At 45.0% G+C, this 27,036-nt stretch overlaps 1 protein-coding gene across 2 annotated transcripts; it reads right to left on the reverse strand.

Moving 5' to 3' along the window:
• Window positions 1–4,519: 4,519 nt before the first annotated feature.
• Window positions 4,520–27,036, reverse strand: Adnp2 (ADNP homeobox 2). Of its 2 annotated transcripts, none has more exons than XM_021151012.3 (4): window positions 26,734–27,036; window positions 18,901–19,021; window positions 13,731–13,820; window positions 4,520–10,044 (listed from the first exon to the last, which is right to left on the reverse strand). In XM_021151012.3, exons 1-4 carry the CDS (start codon window positions 26,892–26,894, stop codon window positions 6,745–6,747), a joined length of 3,672 nt encoding a protein of 1,223 aa, XP_021006671.2. In that variant the 5' UTR covers window positions 26,895–27,036; the 3' UTR covers window positions 4,520–6,744. The 2 variants fall into 2 exon arrangements, with proteins under 2 accessions (XP_021006671.2, XP_029327867.1); XM_029472007.2 differs by having other exon boundaries at window positions 4,521–10,044; window positions 26,730–26,852.

Consider the following 27,036-nt stretch of genomic DNA (forward strand, 5'->3'; position numbering starts at 1 on the left):
CACACTTTCTCACGCTGAGTTTCACAGCCATTCACATCCTGTAGTGTGAGGTATGGGCGCTTGGATGGGAACCAAGGACACATTGCCTGATCTAAGCATCTGTCTTACTGGTCTATTGCCATGAAGAGAGACCATGATGCGGTCAAAAGAAAGCATTTAATTGGGGCTTGCTGCCTGTTTCAGAGGGTTAATCCCTGGTCATGGCTGGGAGCAGACAGGCATGGCACTCGGCCAGTAGCTGAGAGTATTAAATCCTGATCTACAGGCAGCATGCAGAGACTGGGGCTGGCATGGGGGGGTGAAACCTCAAAACCCACTCCCAGTGACACTACTACAAGTCTACACCTTCTGGTCCTTCTCAAACTGTTCCACTAGCTGGGGACCACACATTCAAACACATAAGCCAACAAACGCATTCAAACCATGACAGCATCATGTCAGGAGCCCAAATTATAGATGCTGCTGGGGGAGGGGGGGCTGACCTTCAGGCCAATCAAAGTTAGATGGATTGTTTAGCATTTCTGGTTTTACATGAAACAATCCTTGGGTCATCTATACAACTAAGAAATGAAGGGCTGCTGACAATACAAGTCTGACTGGTATTGGCAGTTTCTAGAACTTCAGTTATCAAAATAGATAGGAACTGTTTATCTGTGATGCCCACCCATTTCCTTGTGAAGATCAGTATACAGTCCTGACAACTTGCTTACAAATTTTCCCACTATATTCAAGAACGTCACTAGTAGAGTGTTTGTTCATTTTCACAATATTAGTTCTGCTGTTCTGTGACTATGAGATGTCTTTCTTGATCTTTCTTCAAAATTTTTTAAATGTTCGTTGTAGAGGTCTTTCCACCTTCTTGGCTAGGTTTCTTCCAAAATATGTGACTGTGCTTGAAGGTACTGGAAATTAAGTGTTCCCATGCGTGTTTGAAGGTACTGGAAAGTGGGATGTGCCCGTGTGTGTCTTAAGTGTGTTCAGGATCTTTCTCAACAGTTGTTAGTGCACGGAAAGGCGGCTACTAGATATTTTTTCTAAGTTGATTTCGTATCCTGCTACTTTGCTGAAACTGTTCCTACAAGTTTTCTGGAATAATTTTGAGATCTCTTATGTACAGCGTCTGCAGCGGAGTAATGACTTCCCATTTGTATCCTTTTAATTGCCTTGCTGCCCCAGCTAGCTTTTTGAGCACTATATTGAAAGGCAGTGGGAATAAGTCTATTTATATGACTTATTGACTTAAATATGCATTCCTGGAATAAAGCCAATGCACAGTGGATCATCTTTTTGATGATGCCAGTTTTCCATTTACTGTATTTTACTGAGGAGTTTTGCATCTGTAGTCATCAGGGATATCCGTCTGTAATTTTGTTCTTTTGTTGTGTCTTTATCTGTTCTTGATATTTGAGTAGTACTGGCTTTGTGGAATGGGCTTGGGAGTGTTCTCTTCCTTTCCTTTTTAATTACTAAGAATTAAATCTAGAGTTTCTTTGTAAGTCTGGTAGGATTGTGCTGTGAATACATCTGGCCCTGGGCCTTTTTAGTTGGAAAGCTTTCTAGTACTCCTTCAGTTTCATTTGTGTGGATCTGCTCAGTGTTTTGATCTCTTCTTGGCTTGACTTTGGTAGTCTGAACCTAGAAATTCATCCATTTCTTTTAGATTTTTCCAATGAATTGGAGTAGAAGGTTTTTGTTTTTTAACTTCTCTTACAATATTCTGAATTTCTCTGGTGTCTGTTGTAATGTTTGTTTCTTCCTAAGTCACTTAATTTGAACTATGTCTCTCTTTGTTTTGTTAAGTTGGGCTAAGAGTCTATTTTACTTCTCAAAGAACCAGCTCTTACATTCAAGGATGCTGCTCTTGGGTGGGCGAATTTACTAGCCCCATGAACCAAGTCCAGGGAAGTCACACTGGGGAAGGGGAAATAGAGGAGGGAGAGAGAAAGGGGGTATGTGCACAGAGAAGAGCAAGTTCTGCAGAGAACTTTTGCTGTCAATTTTAAGTTTTATTACCTGACAATCTGGTAAAATGCAAGGAATTCTTTTTCTGAATTTGAAATGGTTTGTTTTGCGTCCTACCTTATATTTACAGGTCTAATGAAATCCCAGTCAAAATACCTGCCAACATTCTTCTCAGCAGTACGAAAAGAATCCTAAAATTCATTAAAACCAGGGAAGACCAAAGCAATCCTGAGCAAAAAAACAGTAATGTTGGAGGGACTGCCATTCCAGGTTTATATATACACATGTAACTGGAAATTTGTAACTGGGAAAATATGCATATGTATATATACATGTAACTGGGAAAAATATCTGTCATCCTGCACAAAAAATTGTCTCCAAGTAGATCAAAGAGTTCAATTTTAACCTGAAACGCTAAGCCTACTGGAAGAGAACACAGGCAATTACCCTCTAAATTACAGGTGTAAAGAAAGGATTTGTTATTCCAGTATATCCAGGAATTAAGGCCAGCAGTTGATGAGTGGGTCTCTGTACAGCTAAGGAAATAATCTGTTGAAGAAGAAACCCAAATGTAGGAAAGAATCTTTGCCAGCTATGTCTCTGCCAGATGATTATATACAAAGAACTCCAAACAAAGTCCATAGAACAAATGACCCAACTTAAAAATAGGCTTGTGTTCAAACCGTGTTCTCAATAGAATAGAATAAAATGGGTAGGGAGTGCCTCAAAATGTGTTCACCATTCTTTGCAACTGGGGAGATGCAAACTAAACCAACTCTACAATCTCATTTCACCCTAGTCAGTGGCTAAAACAACTAACAAATGCTGAAGAGGATGCGGAGGGAGAGGAGCCACATTTACTAGTGGTAAGGAAGTACACTGGTACATCCTCACTGGAAATCAGCATGAAGAATCCTCAGGAATCTAAAACCAAACCTTCCCTATGGCCCAGTCCAGAGGACTCAACATCCTACGCTATGGATGCTTGCACAGCGGCCCTATGTTCACTGCTGCCCTGATGACAAGGGCCAGGAAGTGGACACATGCTAAATGTCCTGCAACAGATTACTGCATAATGAAAGTGTGGTATATACACACAACAGAAAACTACTCAGCTATAAAAGATAAATGAAATTGGGGGACAAATGGATAGATCTAGGAAAGATGACATTGAGTAATGTAACCAGAACCATATAAAGGCAAACACCCTATGTCTTTTCTCATGCAATTCCTAGTTCCAAATCTTCAGATGAAGCTGCAGAAACCAGGAAAGTATTACGGGACTCGGGGGAAAGGGGGCAGCTGAGAGGGAAATGGCAGGATACCAATGATAAAAATAAGAGAATGGAAATATACGGCAAGGGAGCTCTAACTGGGGAGAGAGGTCAGTCTAAGAGAGAGAAGGGACAACATCAAGGCTGTTTGATAAAACTTCAAGGGATCATTTTACATTTACCTAAAATTATAAACAACACATATACAGTAACTTTACACATACACAAATGTATACGCATGCCTTGAATGAAGATCCACAACTTGAGATGACAATGCTCCCCACTAGAGCCTTAAACTATCTAATAAAACTCTGTCCACCTTGTTGGTCAGGGCAGTCCCACGGGACTCCCCAAACAGGTCCCTGCTGCTGTCCTTAGTTGCCTCCCAGAGATCGAAGATTAAATCCCTATTGCTGAAGACACTAGGACTTAGGACACGACTCAGATACTTCAAGGTTAACCAGAAGCCTCTTTCCTGTGGTCTAGCTTCCACAGCACCAGAAAGTTTTATGCAAGTTGCCGAGGGAAGCAGGAAAAAAAAACAAACAAAAAACAAAAAAACCACTCAACAGTGTCATCCAGCTGTGATGCCTGCAAACCACAATGACCAGCACAGCAAGGCATCCCTAAAAGCAAAGTCAGGGCATCAGCTGTGACGTATCATATCAGAAAATCATGACCTGCAGCAGAGTTCAGGAGACGGTGTCAACACTCTAGCAGGTAAACCAGGCTGGCCAAAAGATCAGCCTTAGCATTAACGTGATGCTTTTCTGTGAAGCCTCAACTGCCTTGCTACCCACCCTGGCTTTTCTTCCTTATACCTAGGATAAAGACATCAGCAGTGGCTAACCTGACGCTACATACATGTCAAAGCCCTGCCATCTGCCCCCGTCATGTATGGCATCATACGATAAGTGCACTTCCCCCAGCACATGTCGACAAACTTGAGCTTTTAAAAATTATCTTCAGGGCAAAAATGCTTTTTTAAAAAATGACCTTATAATAAACTTTGTAATGGCACAAGTCCACCAGCAGTCAAGTTTCAGGGCCAGGATCTCTGAGTTTAATAAGGATAACCTGGCTACTCAGGAAGACCTTCAGGAAGAAAAAGAGACAAACAAGCATAGGTCGATGGCACACGCCTTTAATTTCAGCACTTGGAAGAGGCAGGTAGATCTGTGTATTCGAGGTCATCCTGGTCCTGGTCTACAGAGCAAGTTCCAGGGCAGCCAGGGCTACACAGAAACCCTGTCTCAAAAGCAAAGCTTCACTTTCAAACAAGATCCTTTAGCGCCTGAGGAGATCTGCAGGTGCAGTCAGAATAGGTATTAGAGACTGAATAATCATCAGGACAGTTCGCAGGAACTACAACAGTTCTGAAGCTGGGATCTCCTACTGGCATGACTGAGAAGCTGAGGCTGCAAGTAGGCAGAACGGTAGCACAGCCACCAGTGAAGTCCTGTCGGGAAAAGGCAGAGAGCAACAAGTACACCGGCCAGTGAGGAGAGGAGAACGGGCTTCAAGTGGCAAGCGTGGGGCAGTTGTAGCCTTTCTTTCACTAGTGGAAGCTTTACTGTGAAAGAGCAGATTTCGGCTGGGACTGCCTGAGAGAAGGGCCTTTTGTGTCCTGCTATGCTAACTTAGCCAGGCCTTTCTTTCATTCCTCATTACGGTACCCAGATTCAGAGGGGTGCCTAGCACAGAGTAAATACTCTAGAACTATCTCCGGATTAGTCTGTATACCCGGGAAGATGTCCCACATCAGAGTGGTTTATATATCTTGACACTTACAAGAGCTAGTAGAAGCCTAAAGACACATGGCTTCAAGCCCCACCTTGAGCAAGGAGACACAGGTTTAAGAGAATGACAAACTTGTCTATGATGCTCTCATCTCAGCACAAATCCAGGGAAGTACCTCAAATCCTGAGCAGACTGGACCACTGGTTGCCTACATGAACCTTAGCTTCTGCGCTTCTGTAAATCACAAGTTGCAGAGTAACATCGGCATGAAAGGATATGGTGAGACTTAAAGGGTGACATGTAACACACCTGTTAGACTCGCAAAGCCTCCCTGGTTCTGGAGAAGCTCACACAGCAAGTATACACCACCCTGCTTGACTTAAGAGTAATGTTTTAGCGTTACAAGAATTGAACAGTTCTATTTTCAGTGGTTTAACAAATTTTAATTCAAAAATAGACACTCTGAAAATTAAAAAAAAAAAAATAAAGTCCAACAAGCTCTGAATTTACAAGAGTATACCAAGTCACAAATAATTGCCTCAAAATCCATTTTAGTAATCACATGCAAGTATTATATTTAAAAATGCTATATAGCAACACTGCAGTGCTTTTCAGAGGCCATCAAACCCTCATATTCTGAAGGTGGGCCACACCCCCTGCTTGCTGCGTATCCCCGAGGGACGGTTCTGACCAGAGCTGGCTGGGCCTCATTATCAATTCTGGGGCTTTACATTAGTTCTTATCACAGAAGGAAAAACAAACAAACAAACAAGATTTGGCATCCACAGGACTGTGAAAATTCATTGATTCACCATCCCCTTCACCTGAACACCTAACTCTAACACATCTTCCCCAAGCTACGCTAACCACAGGGAGAGCTTCTGGTCTGCTTGACACCTTATGCCTGCAACCCGAATTCCATCTCAAGTTGTGTCTCAATCAAGAGCAGGACCCACATGTCTGTCCCAGGTTCCTCCTTCCTGCTAGGCTACAAGCGGCCCTGAGGAAGGAAGCACCGATGTGGTTTCCGTTTACTCTAAAGGCACTAAAAGTCTGTCTTACCTCTCAATAGAGAAATGACTTGTCATCACAGCAGAAGACAGTTTGCACCATAAAGCATTTCTGTTCCTAGAGACTTTATTTGTAAAGCAACACTTGATTATTACTACACACCAGATCTCAGAGTCAGGATATTTTAATAAATGGACAACATTTGAGTTTTTTTAATGAATTATGATATTAAAAATATAGCTGTCAGGGAACACTTGAAAAGGTGTAAATCAAATCTGTACTCATAAACGAACAGCATTGAGAGGAGGAGAAGCTAATGCTTTGAAGCAAGTCCTCAGGGAGCCACACACATCCCAAGTGCTGGCTTCTCTAAACACGTACTGACTGTCACTAGGCGCCGTCTGTAAACTAAGAGGGAGCGATGCTTTAATTTTCTATTAATCAAGTATTCTCAAACAAGCAGAAATCCCCTAAAATGAAAAACCAAGTATTTGTAGATTGCAGGCTCTTGCTACTGACACTGACACTCGTGGGGAAACAAGGCGTGCATGGAATACCAAAGATTTAATTTACATGACAGAAGGAAAAACTGACAGCTGCAAAGCAAACTGCAGAGAACAGCTCATCTGTGGAAGTGTGTGCTTCCTTTTCAGGCTTTCTGAGCACCTGGAACACCTTGAAGGGCCTCAGACACTTAGAACAGAGTGAGAGGTGGGGATGGGGTGTCCAAAGTCAGCCAGACTTCAGACTTACTCTTCTACAGGTTTTGTGATTCACACTCACCAAAGTTCAGTCTGTGTTTGACATTTTTAAGTTCAGACATATCAAAACCTAGAAGTACTGAAGGCTTGTGAGTTTTTATTGCTTTCATGCAAATATACCTTCTCTTCCCAAAGAATGAAGCCACGTCAATTTTCCACACCCACAAGAGTGAGGACAGCAGTTCCACTTCTTTTCTACTAGGATATGGTCTCTTGTGAAAATAATCTCTAAGGAACTGTTTCTTTTCCTCGTAGGAACGCCCTTCGTACTTGCTGGGGTCCAAGGCCAGCGCCTGCAGTGAGTCTTCACTGGGCCCCGACCCCTCCGTCCTGATTTCACTCTTCTGTCTCTTCAAAGGCACAGCGCTCAGACCTTTCTCTGAACCCGAGCTTGCATCAGTATCTAGGGTGAGCTGGGGCTCCTCCCCATCCCTCTGGTCTTCCGGCCCTAAATGGCCTTCAGGCAGCTTTCTCTTTACAGGAAAGGTGGACTCAGGGATCACGTCCCCATTGACCATCAGCAGTTCACTACTCTCAATAAATCCGGGCTGGACTTGCAGGTCTGAGCTGCTGTCCTTGGGAGCACTTCTACAACGGAGCAAATGGACAGCGATGGCACCTAAGGTCATGTTTCCAGTGTAGACCCCGCAACAGTGGATGCACTTAAAGGCCGGAGACCTGAGCATTGTATGGACTGTGGGCATGACATGGTGCCTCTCCTTCAGGTGTAGCTCATAGGCATCCACGGTCATAAACGTGCTGAAACAAAATGGGCAGGTCAGCTTCTGTTTGTTAGGTATCTTTGGTGCAACCTCAGGCTGAGGCCTCACCTTAACATACACAGGTACCAGCGACTTGGAGTGTATTCCAGCAAGGATAGCCAGGTACACTTCTCGCTCTCCAAGTTTCTCTCGTGGCAGTATGGTGATGAAATCGAGATGAGGGAAGAGCAGGTTCCCATTAGCATCCAGGTCCAGTTGGAAGCCTCTGTTACTATAATCCATAGACAGTCTCTTCTTGCCCAGGTGCTTAGTCCTGCTGTGCTCCACAAGGCCCCGGACATCATGAAAAGTGCACGGACAAAACAGGCAGCCCAGGCCATGCATGAGCAAATGGTGCATCAGCTCCTCCTGCGAGACCAGGCACTTACAAGACAGGCAGCGCACTGTCTTCTCTCTCATCCACTTCAGAAATGGGGCACACGCAGCAAGCTTTTCAGGCTCAAGTTTCTCACTAGACTTGGACTCGCTCTGCTTGTGAGCCACTTCCATGTGAACCTGGTAGACATTGGCAGGAAAGAGTTCATTGCAAACCTGGCAGAGCTGAGCCTCACTCTGCTTGTGAGCCACTTCCATGTGAACCTGATAGACATTGGAAGGGAAGAGCTCATTGCAAACTGGGCATGTTTTCCACTGCTTCGCCTGTTTGAGTGCCTGATTTGCATCTGCCACCGGTGGGGTAGCCTGCACAAACACACTAGGGGCGGGGCTCACCAACACCTGTGGAGAGGGCAGGCTGGGCAAGGAGCTGCCCATCTGTGTGCCCGAGCCTGAGGGCAAGAACTGCACTGGCACCTGGGGTGGAGGTCCAACAGCTGCAAGGCCTCCACCAGAGGGCACTGGCAGAGTGACAGATACTGGGGCCAGTGTATAGGTGGGGATTCCATTCACTTGTTTCCCAGTCGGGATGAGCTGTCTGAGAATAGAGCCCGAAGTAAGGAAAGTAGTGTTTTGTGACGTTCCAGCTCTCACTGGCTGGCTCACAGGCAGGATGCTGGTGCTGACAGACGGGCTGAGCTGCAGTACCCCAGGCCTCACTGGGGGGCCCATAGGAAGCACTCCCGGTGTTACTGGCTGACCGAGCTGAAGAACGCCAGAGTTCACACCCTGATTCACAGGGACAACTCCCGAGGGGACAGTCTGGTTTGAGGAAAGCAGCCCAGATGGCACCACCTGGCCTGCAGGGAGAACCCTCAAGGGCACTGTCTGGCCAGGAGGGAGAACTCGAGGAGGAGCTGTCTGGCCAACAGGAAGAGTTGATGACTGAACCACCTGGCCAGTGGGTAAGACCCCAGAAGTGGCTGTCTGACCAGGGATCACTCCAGCAGGGGTCACCTGACCTGCAGGAAGGACTCCTGATGGAACTGCTCGACCTACAGAAATCACTCCAGAAGATGTAGCCTGGAGAACCCCCGAGTTAACAGAGGGACCCATAGGCAAGACACCAGGCCCCACAGGTCTGTTCATGGGCCCCATGGGCTTAGTGAGGGGTAAAACTCCAGGGCGGACAGCTTGGTTCACGGAGCACATGGCTTGGTTCACAGGAAGGATGCTTGTTCCAACAGACTTATTCACAGGCCCAACTGGCTGAGTCAGGGGCAGCACAGAAGTATTCACAGGCTGATTAAGTGCAACACTGTGAGAGAGAAAGACAGGTGGGGGAGCTGACTGCTGCAGGGTGAGGCTACTCTGGCACACAGGCAAAGAGCTGGAGACCAAAGCTACGTGAGACTGGGCAGTGGTAGGTGGGGAGTGTGTAAGGCTCCCAGAAGTGCCTGGGGTCACAGTCACTGACTGCACAGTGCCAGGGCTTTGACTGTTCTGTGGCAAAGCAAGCTGGAAGCAGGGTGGAGGGGCTGCAATGCTTGGAGCACTGCTGTTGGGCGGTAAAGCTAAGTGGGTCACTGGTTTTGGAGCAATATGCATTTGCTTCAGAAACCCAGTCCTCTTGATGTGTTCTGAAATCACAGACCTCAGCTTATTCTCCAAGTCCCTATGTGCATCTGATGTCAAAATGTGATACATCAGGGCGTCCTGACTACTGGCGATGGCACTGCATTTTTTACAGTAGTACTTGTCAAATGGAAGGATTTTATCCACAGAAACAGGATCACTTGCTTTTGGTTGCTCTTCTGTTTCCTCAGTTCGCAAACCAAAGTAGGAGTTAATTAAGTAATTGAAATGGGCCACCAGCACGTGCTTTTTCATGCTGTAGTACAGAGTGTTGGAAAAGTTACACTTTAGACATGTGAAACTTATCACGTCACTCCTTGATGTCTTCGTCTCACCCAGAATGTTCACTGTGTAGCTCTGGACTTTGCGTGCAGGCGCATGGAACATTCTGAAGTGCTTGCCCACCACCCTGGGCTGCGAGGAGAACGGGCAGTTGGGGCAGGGAATCATCAGCTCCTGGTCAGCCTCGTCTTCATGATATCGATGCAGGTGATTTTTGAGGGAAGTGAGCACCTTTGTTGAGTACCTACAGAGACTACAGCAGTATGGTTTTGTCCGGTATCTCTGCCAAAAGAGAAGAGAGTCTTAGGCAGAGCAACAAGTCACCAGGCTTCCCTTAAACTCTCCATCTGTGTGCTTCACTACCAAGATCCCAACTCCAAGGAACAGTGCACTCTCCCAGCTGACGTTTCCGATTGGAAGGCCATGGTGCAGTACCCTGTCAACTTATCAACTCCTGTTAACTTAAGGACGATAGAAACAATGGATTTCGTCCAAACTCCTCACTTGCTGACTCTAAGCAATCACCTAAACCCGCTTCTCTCAGAAGTTCAATCTGTACTCCATTCTGTCCTTTAAATAAAACACAGCAACAGAAATAAACTTAGTTAATTTTCTGCAATTAAGTTCTTTCTCTCTGCCTTCCCATCACTTTCCCCTTTGCTCCAAATTGTAAAACTTGGAATTCAGCTACAATTGACCTGGTTTCCAACTTGTAAGATCTTCTTAATTGTATTTTCCCCATTCCGTGAGACAAGTAAGATCTAGGTTACATGGATGCACTAAGAAGACAGGCTTGTTATCCCAACTACTCAAGAAGAAACCAGAGGGTAGAATGCATAAGGCCAACCTGGGCAACATGGTAAAACCCTGTCTGTAATGGATAAATAAATGAATGAATAAAAACACAAATTAGAGACACAGATCAATAGTGGAGAGCTTCCTAAACATATAAAAGATCCTAAATTCTATCTTTAGCATCATCCAAACAGATGACACCCACACACCACTAAAGGGGGGTTACATAAAAGTTACAAGGGTGTCCTAGTCAGGGTTATTGCTGTGATGAAAACACCATGACCAAAAAGCAAGCTGGAGAGGGAGGGGTTTATTTCAGCTTAAACTTCAAGGTCCATCACTGAGAGAAGTCAGGGCAGGAACTGTTGCAGAGGCCATGGGGCAGTACTAGGTTCATCACAAATTGCTCAGCCTGCTTTCTTACAGAACCCATAATGGGCTGGGCCCTCCCCCATCAATCACTAATTAAGAAAATGCCTCACAGGCAGAACTTGTGAAGGAAGCATTTTCTCCATTGAAGTTCTCTCCTTTTAGAGGACTCTAGCTTATGTCAAGCTGACAAAAAACTAGCCAGCACAGAGGCAGTCATGGTAGAAAGGTCGGGGGAAGTAGGAATAAGGAAGCAGAGTGTATGGTATCAAAATATGTTATATATATATATATATATATATATATATATATATATATATATATATTCAGGACCCAAGAATCACTTGCTTAATTAAGGAAAGCTGTCACTTTTACAACCGTGACTCATGTTCTCTAGAATAGCTACGAGAGTATATGGAAGCCTCCAGTCTCATCCAAGTCCAGAGACCCAGAGCATGGAAACCACACAACTCCTTCCCTTGTGTCAAGATGGAAGCAGACTAGATCTACTTTGGAGGCCCACAGTAAACTGTGGCACCAGCAACCCAGAGGGGCCCGTCCTTGCTGAAACTGTGGTCTCATAATCCCTCTAGTAAACATATACCTCTTCCACTCCCTACTCATATCGTCCTTCTCCTCAGGTCTGGTAAGGTATATGATACACAATTTAACATCATATTAATGACTTTCAGTAGACAGTAGAACTATGTTCTAGGATTTTTGAGGACCTACAATAACCTCAGGCAATAGTCACAAACTGGAGAGAAAGCAGAAAGAAAACTTACTTCCAGTGTTTCTAAGAGCCACACTTTTTCATATTTAGCACAGCTGAAACCCAGGCTTATCAATGGGAATCAATCATCCTATTCTCGGCCTGCAAGGTGGCTCCGTGGATAGACAACCCCGAGTTCATTCCTTGGAACACATGGTCAAAGGAGAGAGATGATCCCCACAAGTTGTCCCCTGACCTCCATATCACATGTGTGCCCCCCCCCACACACACACACACAAACATAAACAAAGAAATGTTAAAAACAAGAAGACAACCCTCACTCGTGAAGAGTTAAGTCTGTGGTTTTCTGGAGGGCACGACGAAACTTCTACCTGTCTAGGATGCATGGAGATAGCAGGATATCCATACTCCCGCATATTCAAATCTCTGCTTTCAACCAGCACTGGTCCCAAGCTGTGGATTCCCACGAGAAAGGAGCCTGCCCTCTATCAGCAGAAGCCCAGTTTGGATCAGATCTGTAAACTGAATCCACACCCCAAGGAACGACAGCCCTCAGATAAATGATCTTACACAACACTCTTCTCCATGGAAGTCACCCCAGATCATGATAAGCTGTGTGCCCCTCAGGCAACCAGAGGAACCCTGCTCCCTTTCCATAACAGTGAGATAAATCTTCTACATTCTATGAGAACCTGGTTCTGTGTTCTATGTGTAAGAGAAGAAACTGGTAAGCTAGATGGTCATTCCGGGGTGACCCTGAGGAGGGTGTTACTCTATCAGAAGAGATGGCTTCTCACACTACTGCCCCAAAGACCCTTCAAAGGGATACTGGGATGAAGTACGAGATATCACTCCTGACCACGAGCTCAAAAGGCCAGGGTGGAAGAATGTGAGTATGAGTGTGGGTGTGTGTGCGCACAATATTACAAAAAATTAAAAGTAGGTAAAGCATACGAAATAAAGGTATAAAGAGAGAATATTTTCATGCAGATGTACAATACTTGTATTTTAAGCTAATTGTATTTTCTTACAAAAGTCAAACAGATAAAAGGTCAAAATTATAAAGTAAAAATATGAAAAGCTAGCTATTAAGAATTTATAAAATTATAAACATAGTGTTGTCTAAATGTCCAACATTCAGAAAGCTGGCAATAGTCATTACCCACAGCAACTTCCAGGAGGCCCTGCAAGCTCAGGCCCTGCACAGATAGGCACTTTTAAGAAATCGTTTATATCTCAGTACTTCTTCTCTGAAGAGATGTGTTAATTACCACTGTGTTACTAGCTCTTCCCAATGTTCGGTACAGCAACGTGCCATACATGTCTACCGCTGGGATCTCTGTGTGCTATCCTGTACATCTAATGTGGCTTATTGCACAACAATGAAATCACTTGATGACACATTTCTAAGAACACATCCCCATCCCGTAGCAATCACCATTACCAAGTGCTATTTACTATACTTAACTGTATGCATTCTACTTTTATATGGCCAGCCACACAGGCTTGTTAAGTTAGTATCAGTCAGCAGTGGTGGTGCACACCTTTAATCCCAGGAGGCAGGAGGCAGGAGACAGAGGCCGGTGGATCTCTGTGAGTTCCAGGCCAGCCTGGTATACAGAGCTAGTTCCAGGACAGCCAGGGCTACACAGAGAAACCCTGTCTTCAAACACCCCTCCCCACCCAAAAGATTAGCATTCCTACAAACAATGCAGTACATCACACTGTGACCCACATCCCTAGACAAGTATTTTTAGTTCCACTATAATCACCTTTGCACATGCAGTGCCCCACTGACTGGAACGCCGTTCCTGATGTGTAAGTTTGTCACTTGAAGAATTACTAACAAAGGTTCTTCCTACAGTCAGTTCTCATTACAAGCCTTGGCTGTGTACCACACTGTGCATGGACAGCTGTCAGCAGCAGCAGTCCTGCCACGCACAGTGACTCTAGTGCCACTTCCTCCCACCTCAGGGACACAACCTCCCAATTAACCAGCCACCCTAGTAGCCATGGTGTGCCCAGCCACGGTTCACTTGCCCCTAATGAAAAGGAATTTAAAAATACATACCGCTTTCTTTCCAGAAGGTTCCCAAGGAGCAACATCCCCCCATGACGTATTATAAAAGTACTTCTCTCCTGGATCAAAGCTTTTAAGATCCTTAAGGGGAGAAAAGAAAAACAAATATTATATAACAATTTATGAGAAATATTTCAAGCTAGAAGTGAAGGTGAAGGCCTTTAATACCAGACTGAAGCAAGAGGACCCCAAGGTCCAAAGGCAACCTGGGCAACTTAGCACCTTGTTGTTATTACCTTGTTGCAAAAATAAAAAGGTGGAAACATTAGACCATGAGGCTCAGCGGTAGAGCACGGACCGCAGGTGCCAAGGCCCCGAGTACATAATCCCCTCCTACAAGCATTAAATCCATGACCGAGCAACCTGCCACCTCGTAATCTATATGGCAAAGAATGGAAGCACAGTCATGAACTAACTTTGACATTTAAAGTATGCATTTCAAGAAAAAGGTTTAAACTATCCACATTAAAATTTATAAGAAATACAATTTTATAAGAAATAAACAGAGATCTCTCTCCCAAAAGAAAATGTTCCCTATACTTCATACACAGAAGCAGGGTTCCAGTGTCCATAAACTCATGTAGCACACACACACACACACACACACACACTCACTGTCAGCCAAGAGAAGAACTGGCATAGGCAGGCACTCAGCAGTCCATTTCCAGCCGCGCGTCACCAGGATGCAATCTGCTTAGCCTTCCTTTGCTCACCCTGCAGAGCTGGCCTTCCTTCCGGTCAGGATCTAAACACAGCCAGTGCTTTCTCTTTTCTCCTAAAACAGAGGTCACTTTTCTTTTCTTTTTTCTTTAGTTTTGTGTATGTGCTGCCTACAACATCTGTGTACACGTTTGGGTGCCTGGCGTCCTCAGGAGCCAGGACCAGGGCATCAGAACCCCTGCAACTGGGGATGCAGAAGATTGAGAGCCACTATCTGGATGCTGGGGATCAAACCTGAGTCCTCTAGAACAACGGTCGCTGTTCTCACTGCTGAGTCATCTCTCTAACCCCAGAAGTTACTTTCCACACCCCACACAAAAACACAAAACCTTGCTTCACTGAGAAGGTAGGAAAAATGGTACAATGGAAGTGTACTACTGCTGACTGGAGCCAGTGAGCTAAGTGGCAGCTGTCTGACGAGAGGGACAGTGAAGTGAAGAGCCACTTGTGGGCTGGACAACAGGTCCAGCACACCAGAGAAACAACAGAAAAAGGGGGTGGGTCACACCCATGGACAACTGACAGGGTAAAACCGGGTGAGAGGCAGGCAGAACTTCTGTCATCAACACTAAGTCTCTGATAGTCACTGTTAAGACTCTGGGGACCCAATCAATGAGAGCGATTCCAAGCTCAGTTTCACAGTTGGCAAAGACAGGTATTGGGAAAGGGATAACATTTGAAATAAAAATAAAGAAAGTATCCAATTAAAAAAAAAACCCACAGGATTTCTTTGTGCCTCGTTTGGCAAAGGGGAAGTGATATACTTATTTAATGTGCTTATTTACTGAGTTATTGACAGAGCTGGGACTACAATGAGCTGGGACTCATTTGTAGAGTCAAATTCTACCAGAATGCCTCACTCCCACTGTTTTGTAATAACCTCTTTTATTTTCTCCCACTTGCTGACCCTGAATAAAATAGATGAGAGAGAGAGAGAGACAGACAGACAGACAGACAGAGAGAGAAGGGTATTAGAAAACTTTTCACAAGCAAACACTGTCTCCCCTTGGAGACAAATGCTGTGATGAGCGCTTTCAGCAAGTAGAGGAGCAGCAATCAGGGAACCCAAGTCCAGTCAGCCTGGCATGAGCACAGGCAGGAGAGACAGGCAGCCAACACTGCCACTGGGATAAGCAAGCAAGGCCCGAGCAGAGTGCAAAACTGCAGAATGCTAAAGGAGAAGAGGCTTGGAATAAAACTGTTCCACAGGCTGGCAGCAGTTGCTGAGGGAGATGTGCCAGAGTCTTCCACTTCTCTAAGTTCACGTGGCCCGGGACACTTTTCTAAATATAAAGTAAAAACCTATTCTTGCTGTCTCTGTGTGTATGCAGTAGAGCACTCAGGAAAAACGTCCAAGTGTGTCAATAAGCAGGTACAACCCCGAGGCACGCAGTGCCCTGAGTCACCCCATGGAATGCAGAACAAAAGCCAATGAAGGACACAAATGAGACATGTTCAAGGCCAGGCCATCCTCACAGAACTGGACCTAGCACAGTTCCAGCGGAAGCAACAAAACCACCTGCACGCTGTAACCTTCTGCCATCAAAACAGACAACAGAAAAATACTACAATTCGGAAGGCCAAAGGAGGGCTCAGAAAAGCCGGAAGAAAAGGGCTGTCATGAGGCATCACCTGGAGAGTTTGCTACTTTGAAAGGTGACACTTCAAAAGGATGAAGGGCCTGCTTCTGTGGTCACTAAGGAATGCCTTCTATTGGCTAGGTAAATGACAGGACCAGATGAACCTGTTATCATCAGCAACACTCCCAAGTCCTGACTGTGGGCCAGTCGGTAGACTACATACTTTATGACAAGACAAAGGTGACCAAAAGCCAGCAAAGTTACCACCCAGTACAAACCTGGGGAAATAAACCCTGTAAACAAACAGCACATGCAAGGAAACCGGAAGCTCACCAGCAGAGGACTATAGGTCAACCTCTCTAAGTGTGGCAATTAAATGTCACTCTCTACCTAACAATTAGCTACACTTTATAACATTCACAGCTTATAGTACTGTCTTTATAATCAAGAATTACCTTTAATAATCAAGAAGGAATTAGCTGAGCCAGTTAATTCCAATTAACAGTTAATGACCAATGGTAATTCATATACTACCTTTACCTACACCAATGCTAGTACTCTGCCTTATGGCTTGCGCTGCCTGCTTTCTTATAAAACCCAGGACCACTAGACCAGCATTGGCACCACCCACAATGTGCTGGGCCCTCCCCTATCAATCACTAATTAAGAAAATACCCTACAGCTGGATCTCATGGACACATTTTCTCAGTCTCCTTTCAGATGACTCTAGCTTGTGTCAGGCTGCATAAAACTACCCACCACAGTAGGAAACCACACAAAATCCAGCAATTATAAAAAAGTAACGTTCAGTATCCAATCAAAACCTTTCAGCTATCTAATCAGAAGTAAACTATAATGCCAAACCAGGAGCACAAGCAGTGTTAGGTATGCATCAGAGAGATGGCTAAGCAGGAAAGATGGAAGGAAAGGGGTTTGAGAGAGGGTTCAGGCGTTAAGAGCCCTCTTCCAGAGGACCAGGTTCAGTTCTCAGCAAGGGCAGCTGGCAACTGCCTGGACCTCCAGTACCAAGGGGTCCAACACATCCCTCTGTTGGTACACAGACATACATGCAAAATACGCACATACATAAAATAAAGATAAAGATTTAAAATAAAAAGAGGGGTAGAGGAGATGATTCAACAGCCAAGATCAGGTGCCGCTCTTATAAAAGGCCAGAGTTCAATTCCCAGAACTCATATGATGGCTTCAGTTCCAGGGGATCCAATGCCCTCTTCTGATCTCTACAGGGACAAGGCACACACATGGTATACATACATGCACATAACCAAAGCATCCAAACACATAAAGCGTAATTTAAAAATTCTAAAAACCAGGGGCTGGTGAGATGGTTAGCCATTAAGAGCACTGACTACTCTTCCAGAGGTCCTGAGTTCAATTCCCAGCCACCACATGGTGGCTCACAACCATCTATAATGGGATTTAATGCCCTTATCTGGCATGCAGGTGTACATAACACAGATAGAGCACCCATATACATGAGTAAATCTTTTTTTAAAATAGAAAAGGATGTTAGATTTTCATAACAAAAATGCCAATCTAGCCAGGCACAGTAATGCATGCCTTTTATTCTGGCACGCCAGACAGAAACAGGCAGATTTCTTTGAGTTCCTAGAAAGCCTGGTTCTCATAATAACACAGACCATCTCAAAGTCTATGACCATAGATAAAACCTTACTTTAGGGAGAAAGGACAGACAGCTAATGGAGCGGAGCTGACGCACACCAAGGCTTAAAGGAAGTCCTTCAGACAGAAGGACATTAGCCAAGAGGGGTTTCAAGTTCCTTGGGCAAGTCTGATCCTCACTGACAGTGTATCTAATTTCTTCTTCTTTATGTACAACTACTTAACAAACCATAACCAAAAAACCTGCCAAAAGCCCCCAACTCTCAGGGCCATTTATATACCCTCTGAAAAGTCCCCAGAATTCCAAATGTCACTCAATCACAGAAACTATCTGCCACTAGCAAAATCATGTCCCTGCTAGGTAGAGCACAAGGCAAATCACAGTTGCTGTGGACAGTCTGAAGCAGCCCCATGTCCCACACCTGGGACTAAGACAAAATCATATTCCCATAATATTTCTTTTATTTCTGGGTTTTTCGAAGAAACCAAAATTCTCAATACAATGCTATCATTGGATTGTTGTATGACACAGCATGCACATATATATCAAAAGCCAGCACTGCATAGCAACAGGTCAAGGGTGAATTAAGGTCACAGACACACCCTTTTGGTCAGTTCATTGTCATAACACTGAGATGATGTTGATGGCATAGACAGTTCAAGAAATATTAAACAAAGCTGCTGTCTACTCATAGCTGCGGGTCATTCTGTGCTTACTTCATCCCTGGCTGTGGGAACCGAGAAGGTGTCCATTAGAATTTTTACATTTTGTAGAGAATTTGGTTCAGAGAACTATGAAAACTAAGTAAGTGTTCTGCCTCTGAGCTAGATCTCCTGGCCAGTTCCTTAATCTTATTAAGAATATTCCAGGCTTTGAACTAGGCTTTATTTGTAACTGAAATCTAGTAGTGAACAACTAAGTTAGCAGGATTCCTAACAATAAGCAGGTAAGTACAAATATTGTCGAAGAGCCCCCGATAGTCTCTGTCCCTTCTCAGAGAGCCCGTGGCTGCCGGTGCCTTAGTGATCTGTCGTTACCTTACATCTCTTAGATTTCATCCTACTGTCTTTCAAAGCTTTAGGAAATCCCATTTTTTGAGGAATTTTATCCATTCTCAACTCTCCAATCTCCGCTCCAAAGGCCTGCTCTGTGACCTCTAACACTGGACTCCTCATTACCTGGCCACTCTCTGGCCTCGCTGTCACCTGTCACTCACCTTCAGCAGCTCCTTGCAGCTGTCAAGGCCAATATCCACAAGGATGCCTTTCACCCTCTTCCGCACCTTCCTGATGTTGTCAAGATTCTGCACAGGAATTTGAAACATTTTGGAGATTTTCCTTAAAAAAGAAGAAAGAACTGTAACTAACATGCACACATACAAATATGGTTTCAGCAGAGCTAGTTAACACATTACAGCATCATTTGTAGCAGGTGGTGCTGAGGAAACTACAACCATGCAAAAGACCATACATGACTCTTCCCTCCGGCATCAGAACTCAGCATTAAAACAGAAGCTAAACTGCAGACTCTTAGATGAAAACCTAGGATTACATTTTGATGGCTTTGGATCTGCCAACAGAGCCTCACTATGGCACCAAAAAGTACACACAACAAAAGAAAAAGTCTATTAGGCAGACTTCAACAAAGTTAATGCCTCCAGGGGCACCATCAAAAAAGCAAAACTTCCACAAAAAGAAGGGATTTTGTTTTAATTACATTTCTGATATATCCAGAATAAAGAACTCCTAACTGAACAGGATTGAAGAGATGGTTCAGTAGTTGAGAGCACTTGTTGCTCTTGCAGAGGACCCAGGTTCAGTTCTCAGAACTCATATGGAAGCTGTCTATTCTGCATACACATAATACACAAGCATACATGCAGACAGAATACTCATACACATAAAATACACTGTATCTTTAAAAATGAAAAATAATTCAATTTAAATGAGCAAATGATCTAAACATACTTTTACAAAATACACGAAAGGATGCTGCACATCTTACTCACTTTAAAAAGCAAAAGTACTGGCCTGGCAAGGCACAGGGAAACCAGAACTGGCACACAGTGCCAATGATAAGGTACACAGGCCAGCCAATTCAGAAGGCAGCCTGAATTCCTCAAGGAAACAAGTGTGTAGATGCCACCTAAGCTAGCAGCTTCATCCAAGAGAAAAAGTTAGGCAAGAATGTTCAGAGAATTATTCAACTACACCTCCAACATCCATCACATTAAGAAAGCTGTGCACAACAACATGGTGGCTCACAACCTACTGTAAAAGGATCCAATGCCCTCTTCTGATGTGTCTGAAAACAGCCACAGTGTACTCATATACATAAATAAATCTGAGAGAGAGAGAGGCGAGAGAGCTATGCATACCCAGATTTTGGACCACAAAGACAAGTACTTGAAAGGTGGTGTGAGAGTCAAGAGTTCACAAGCATTCTCCTCTACAGAGCAAGTTCAAGGGCAAGCTGTACTATGTGAGCCCTTGTCTCACAGACTGAACAAAAGGAAGGAGTGGGGGAAAAGGAGGGAGAGAGAAAAGAGAGAAACAATACCCTAGGGAAAGAATTCTACAGCTAAAGCAAGGTAAAGACAAGACGAACAGAAAGCTCTAGTACCAGTCATGTCAACAGGACAAGGAAGGAAGCTTAGAAGAAGTCTCCACAAGCCAAAGCCAACAAAATCTAGGCACCAGAAAAATGGCAGCAATAGATTCTAACCTGTGGCAGTTTCCCTAAGTTCCTCTTATGACAGAACCTGAAACAGCTACCAGAAATGCTGGACAGAACTAACCAAACCGATCAAGTATGGCAGAAGCAATGCCATACAAACGAACTCCAAGACTAGATGGCAAAAACAGCGCCTTTCATTCCTAAGAATTCGGGTGGAGTCACAGCTACATTTATACACACACCCTTCAACATGGAGTAAAGGGACTTCTGCAAAGTATGGCCCCAGCTACCAAGTCACCACTGGTTCCCAACACAGCAGGGAGTGAGTTATCTCCACTGTATATTCCATATAAATTTCTAATTCAGACTTGTGAATCTGATAATAAAATGTTCTGCTCTACAAAGTGATCAAGGTAGTCCAGAACAATAAAAGCTAAAAAATGTGGTAAAGAATGGGACATAGACTTCTCCACATTAAGTCTATTAATAAGGATAAATAGCATCATAGCACAGGTATAATCCCAGGATGCTAAAGCAGAAAGATCATAGTTCAATACCAATTTTGACCATATAGTAAGGTCCTGTCTCCAAAAACTAAATGAAGACACAGACTGGCACAGTCGGGGTCAGGAGAAAGCAAGAGTAGCAGCTAACTTGGTAAACATGGGACACAACCGAGTGTCCATCAAATGGTACAGGATATAAGCCAATGTGCTGGGTACAGAGAAAGCAACGCTGGCTGACAATAAAAGGGAGCTGATCCAAACATATTAAGCTCTGTGAAAAGCTGTTGGATGGAGAGTTCTTCTGCCATCTCATCACATGAACTGTCTAACTAGATCAAGTCTATAGGTGAACAGCAGATTAGGAGATGGCTGTTGGAGGCCAGTGAGTGAACAGACAGACTTTCTAGAGGTGTTGAAATGTTCTCCTGGAAGACTGGTGACAGTTGGTTGCACATACCAATTCTCTTTACAGCTCAACAAGTTTTACATTTTAAGAAATGTCCTAAGGCAAGTCTACCTTTGCCACCACAAACACAAAAGTATGAGAGGAACCCATGGCTTGGACTGGGAAGGGGGTTGAAACTCGGGCTTGCAAGGTTAAAGAGAGAACAGGACACACAAAATGACCACACAGGAAGAGACCACTTGAATGTACTTTTATTCTGCTTAGAATTCAGATCCTGAGAAATGTCATCCCTTTCTGCATTTTCATGGTTGCACCTTTGAGTGAAACTGCAATTTTTGTCTTTTGGTTGAAGTATGAATTGAGATGTCCAAACATAAAGGGGTAACTATTTGACCTTTATATATATATATATATATATATATATATATATATATATATGTATATATAATCTTGAGGGCCAGTGAGGTGCCTGCCGCCAAGCAAAGCAACCTGAGTTGTCCTTGTAGAAGAGAACCCCAACTCATGCAAACTTCCCTCTAACTTCTACACACACTCCCATACTTGTTTAAATATACAAACACACAAAAGCAAAATTATTTTAATTTGAAAATACTTTAATATCGTGAAAGGAAAAAAAAAAAACCTAAGGAACTATTCCAAAATGAAGGATAAACTAAACAATGCAACTCCTATCTGAATCTTCTCCTCCAATGACATTCCCGGAATGACTCCCAAATCTTCAAAGGCGTCTAAGGTGAAACAGTATAGTCTACTGCTTCCTTGGTTCTGACGAAGACACTGCTGTCTGTAAGAATACTTTGGGGGATGACTACCATATCTTGTTTGACAATTTCATCTCAAATGATTGGAGGCAGGGGGACCTCTCTGTATTGCATTTGTGACTCTTCTGCAAAACTGTAACTACTTCAAGAAATATTTTTAGGGCCAGAGAAATGACTCAGTAAGTAAATGTGCTGGCTGCCAAGCCAGACAGATCCAAGGCCTGCCTTCTCTAAAAAGCCCTCTGACCTCCTCTATGCAATTGAGAGACACTTACATACTCTCTCTCTCACACACACACACACACATTTTTAGTATCTTTAACTATATAAACTATAAAAGCTTTAAAAAGTATTAAAGTAGGAAATATTTTAGCTACTAACTTCACAACTAAAAAAAGTCATTTAGAACTTGACTAACTTTTTTAAAAGATTGGTAATTGTACTAGAGCATTAACTTATGTCTGTTTAAACGGAATTTGGTACCAACTTCCAAAATTCAACAGGAGTTTCTGGGTCATCAACCCTCTGACAGCCTTTGTAATCCAGTCCCAGAGAATGGCAGTCTCTGGGACTCTGGGACTCAACAGGACAACGGGGACACCTCCTTCAGTAGCTCCCCTTACTGTGCTGTAACCACCAACGGCTGTTTCCCTAATGGACTTAACATTCTTCAAGGAAAGAATGTCACAAAACACCACAAACGCTAAGTAAACAAAAATTTTAAATTTTAAATGGTCAGATGGCTGGATGCAGACTGAGGTCCAACACACTCTAGGCAAACTGATCACATCAAACACCAGTGAGGCAAAGGAGACAGTAAGTACCCCAACCTAACAACTGTTAAAACCTCAAAGCTCGAAGAATCAAATCAGGGAGGCGGCGGCAGAGGATTAACAGGAACAGCATTTTTAGAGACAACTAGGAAAAACTGTTTATGGAGTGGGCCGATTGTCCGTTAAGTTTCTTGTTAGATCATTTACCTAGGAAAGGCTGTCTTGGAGCTTCAGGGACCATTAGTGGTACAAAACAGAGGACTTTAGAAAAAAAATCCCACAAAACATGAAGTAAAAATAAAATTGTTGAATAGAATGCACTTGCAAATATTATACTGTCAGAAGAAGCTGTTGGAAACCCCGACGAAGCCTTTGCAAACACCACACACACTGTGCAGGTCAGACTGAGCACATTAGCTAGAACAAGGCAGGACAAGACCACAGCCAATTATGTTCCCTTGGTCTCTCAAATGCACTGCTATTTCCTCTTCCTGACTCCACTGTTATCTTCTAGGGCTTTTCATTCTCCAAATGCTGTGGTTCTGCCCCATAACCTCAGCTCAAACAAGAATGTTAAATTTACCATTTGCAGCGTCAAGTCACACGGGCAAGGTCGACTCTTTATTCGGGATCTGGGAAAAAAGACCCAGGTCCTGGCATACTTTCAGAAACAACAGCACTTGCAGACCAGGTGGCTCTCTGAAGCACAGGGGTCACAGAATGAGGATGTGTGTGACCCCACCAGCTTTAAGTGGATTCTGCAGATACTTGCTCATGGCTTGGGAACAGGGCCAAGAACTGTCAGGGTTTTTTTTTCTTTCATTTTCAATTACAAGTGCACCCCCCTCATTCATTCATTGTTATTGTGTGTGTGGGGGGGGGGGACCACTGAGGAAACAAGAAATGAAACAGGCAGTTACTGAAGCTTTATAATGTCCAAGCTGCCCTTCCAACATCCCTGGTCTACTGTAGACAATCACTCTGGGAAGGACACGATAGATATTCTAATTATAGGTTTTATCCATCCTAAGATACAAGATTATACACAGAATGCTGGACTATCTGGGAGGAACGGACCCTATTTTCACATCTGCATATCCTCTTCACCTCTGGAAAGAGTAACTGATGGCCAGCTGAGCTTCCTCCCCACCTATGTAAAGGTGCTTACTTTTTAACTTGTTTGTTCCAGCAACTGAAAGACCTCAAATTACCCAACTCCTACATAAACTAGCATTTCCTAAGGAGATCCTTTCATTGCTTTGGTATCACGCCCGTGTAAGGATAGTTCTGATAACTATGTCCTTTATTACTTTATCGTTTATATAATTACATCACTCCCTTTCCCATCCTCCCCAAACCCTCCCATAGTCCACTCCTCGCTCTTCCAAATTCATAGCACTCTTCATAAACTGTTGTTACATACATATTCGTATACATATATATTCCTAAATACAGTGCGATCGGTCTGCATGTTGCTTTATGTACGTTTTCAGGACTGACCACTTGTTATGGGTCACCAATCTGTATGTTCTTCCCTGAGGAGAACTATGTCTCCCACCCCCTCAGTAGCCTGTGGAGGCCTTAACTCCCCAGCCCCGCACGAATCCACTTTAGCATGTCGAGTGTTGTCCTTGCTCAGTGCATGTTTAGGTAGTCAGAAGAAACGTAAAGGACTGGGGACATGGTTCAGTGTTTAAGTTCATGTACTGCCCTTGGAAAGAACCCAAGTCTGGTTCCCAGCAGCAATGATTGTTGGCTGACAGCCACTATGTCCAGGGGATCCAACCTGGTCTTCTCCCCTCTCCAAGCACCTGCACTCATGCGCACATACCAATACACAGGCACACACATACATTTCTTTAAAATGACCAGATGATAATCCCTTTAAGACACAAAACATTTTCGTTCCTATACAATCTAGGTTTTGCTTTAGTTTTTGTTTATTGTTTTAGGTTTTTGTTTGTTTGTTGTTCTGGGTTTTTGGTTGGTTGGTTTTTGGTTTTTCCAGACAGCCCTGGTGACCCTGGAACTCACTCTGCAGACCAGGCTGGCCTCAAACTCCGGGATCCACCTGCCTCTACCTCCTGAGTGCTGGGATTAAAGGCATGTGCCACCATACCCAGCAAGATCTGATTTTTAAAATGGTCAATCTCCAGTGGCAACACAGCAAGGGTCACAGCACAGGTCCTGGGGCTTTTACTTTATAGTTGAGTAAACCTAGCCAACCACCTCTGGCCTCTCTGGGCCTCAGTTGCCTGCATCTGTGAAACAATGCAAGGAATGTACTTCATGAGCAGTTGTCGAGATGACAACACTGGAAAAGCACTACACGTAGACATCAGGGGTTTAGTATAATGTAAATCAAACGCTCAGCGAGATGCCCCAACTATTAGGACTTTCTTTTAGCAACTTCCAAACACTGTAATCCAGAAAGTCTGCTTCAACCAACAGGAAAACCCCTTTCTAGCCACCTGACCTTCATCAGTCTGCTTTCTCTAAACAGCAGATTGGCAAGGATTTGGGTGCAGTATGGAAAAGCTAAGCCCTACCTTTCAACCACCAATGGAGCAACAGTATACTGAAAACCTGACTTCAAATGAAAACGGTATCGGCAAATCCCAAGCTAAAAACTGTATTAACTGTTATCCCCTAAGGCCAATGACCCAGACCTCTCTTCCTCCCATTTCTCAACGAGATGCCTAAAATAGCCTGAAATGACTTCATTTCCTGCCTATCCTAAGTACAAATTTGTGCTTAAGGACCTTTACCTAAGGACCACTGTGTCAAGGCTTTTTTCTGAGCAGGGCCTCCATCTACCCAAGACATCGCTATGTGGCCAATATCACCACCACCTGTGATAGCCCTAGGCAATACGCCTAACTTTCAACCAGAGCTTAACATCGCACTTTCCATAACTTCTTACACATGCTGTCCCCTATTCCCACATCAGACTAGACCAGTCCAAGCCCCGAACTAGCAAAACACTTCAGGTAAAGGTTCTGTCGGTACTAATGTACACTGCAGATTGGTTACCTCTATGGGAGTGATCGCTCATCCTAGTCGCATTAACTTTAAACACCACACTTACACGCGTTTTGGTTCAAATTCAAGCATACTTAAAAATTTATATCTTGTTTTACAACACTACACCAACTCAATCCTTTGTAGAAATTGTGCGAATAGAACCTATTTTGATCCCTCTAAAATGGCAAATGCAAAGTTAAAATTTCACGTTCAGCATCTGCACATCAGTCACGAACGCCGCAGTATCATGGATGAAGAGGCAGGGGTTTGCCCTGGGCAGTGCTTGAAACCAAGCCTCTCCTTCGGAAGAAAACTCGGCGCTTCAGACGTGGCCACAAGCTTGCCCTGCATCCCGCCATCCTCCACAACGGGCTGATCTTCAGGCTTCAGCTTCATTCCCGGGACGCCGCAGAGGGGCGCCCTGCCCGCGACCGCGGAGCCTCCCCGCGCCTCCCGGTAGTGTCCGCTCCCACCCTCCCTCGGCTCCCAACCACTCTCTCTCGCCACGCCCGGCGTCCCGTCCCTGCCCCGCCCCCTCTCCCCATCCATCCCCGGCCTCTGTTCCCGGCGCCGGGACTCCGCGGGTCCCCCTTCCCTGCTCCGTCCTCCCCTCCGTCCTCCCCGTCCCCTGTCCCCGCCCTTCCCCCCCTCCCCAGAACGGCCCCACTCCCACGTGACCCGCGAGCGGGCGCGGAGGGGACCCGAGCCGCGCACTAGAAGGTCCGGGATTCCGAAGGCGCGGAGGTAGCGACGGCGCGACAGGCCACAGTGGGGACAGCGCAGCGGACAGCGCTGGGGACGTCGGGGCGGACCCGGGAGTGGACGGCGGGTGGGTCGCGGGGAGGGTCGGGGGGTCGGCGCAGGCCTGGCGGGCGTACCTACCGCGGGGCGCGAGGAGCGCCGCGTCCCGCCGCCGTCGCAACACCGCCGCGTCCTCCGCCTACGCGGCGGGACCCCCGCCCCGCGCCCGTCCCTCCTCCCGCGCGCCAGAAAGAGAAGATGGCGCTCAGCTGCCTCAGGAAGTGACGTCGCCTCATTTGCATGCCGACGAGGCCAGCCAATGGGTGTAGAGTGTGCCTGGGGACCCCCTGGGCTCTTTTCCCGGGCCCCTCAGGGCCCCTGGAGTCCGCGGGCCTCGAGGCTGTGGAGGGGGTGGGGCCTGCCGCAGCCCCCTCCCCTGGACCC

The sequence above is a fragment of the Mus caroli genome, unplaced genomic scaffold (assembly GCF_978045245.1).
Source record: "Mus caroli unplaced genomic scaffold, Mus_caroli_1 scaffold_19, whole genome shotgun sequence".
Taxonomy (NCBI): Eukaryota; Metazoa; Chordata; class Mammalia; order Rodentia; family Muridae; genus Mus; species Mus caroli.

What these genes read in the sequence shown, in the direction of transcription:
- Adnp2 (XM_021151012.3), bottom strand. Translation starts at nt 26,894, where the DNA reads ATGCAAATGAGGCGACGTCACTTCCTGAGGCAGCTGAGCGCCATCTTC. An exon ending in GCTGCAAGGAGCTGCTGAAG is followed by an intron (nt 13,821 to 18,900) that starts GTGAGTGACAGG and finishes TCTCCCCTTAAG; the next exon opens with GATCTTAAAAGCTTTGATCC. An exon ending in AACCTTCTGGAAAGAAAGCG is followed by an intron (nt 10,045 to 13,730) that starts GTATGTATTTTT and finishes CTCTTTTGGCAG; the next exon opens with AGATACCGGACAAAACCATA.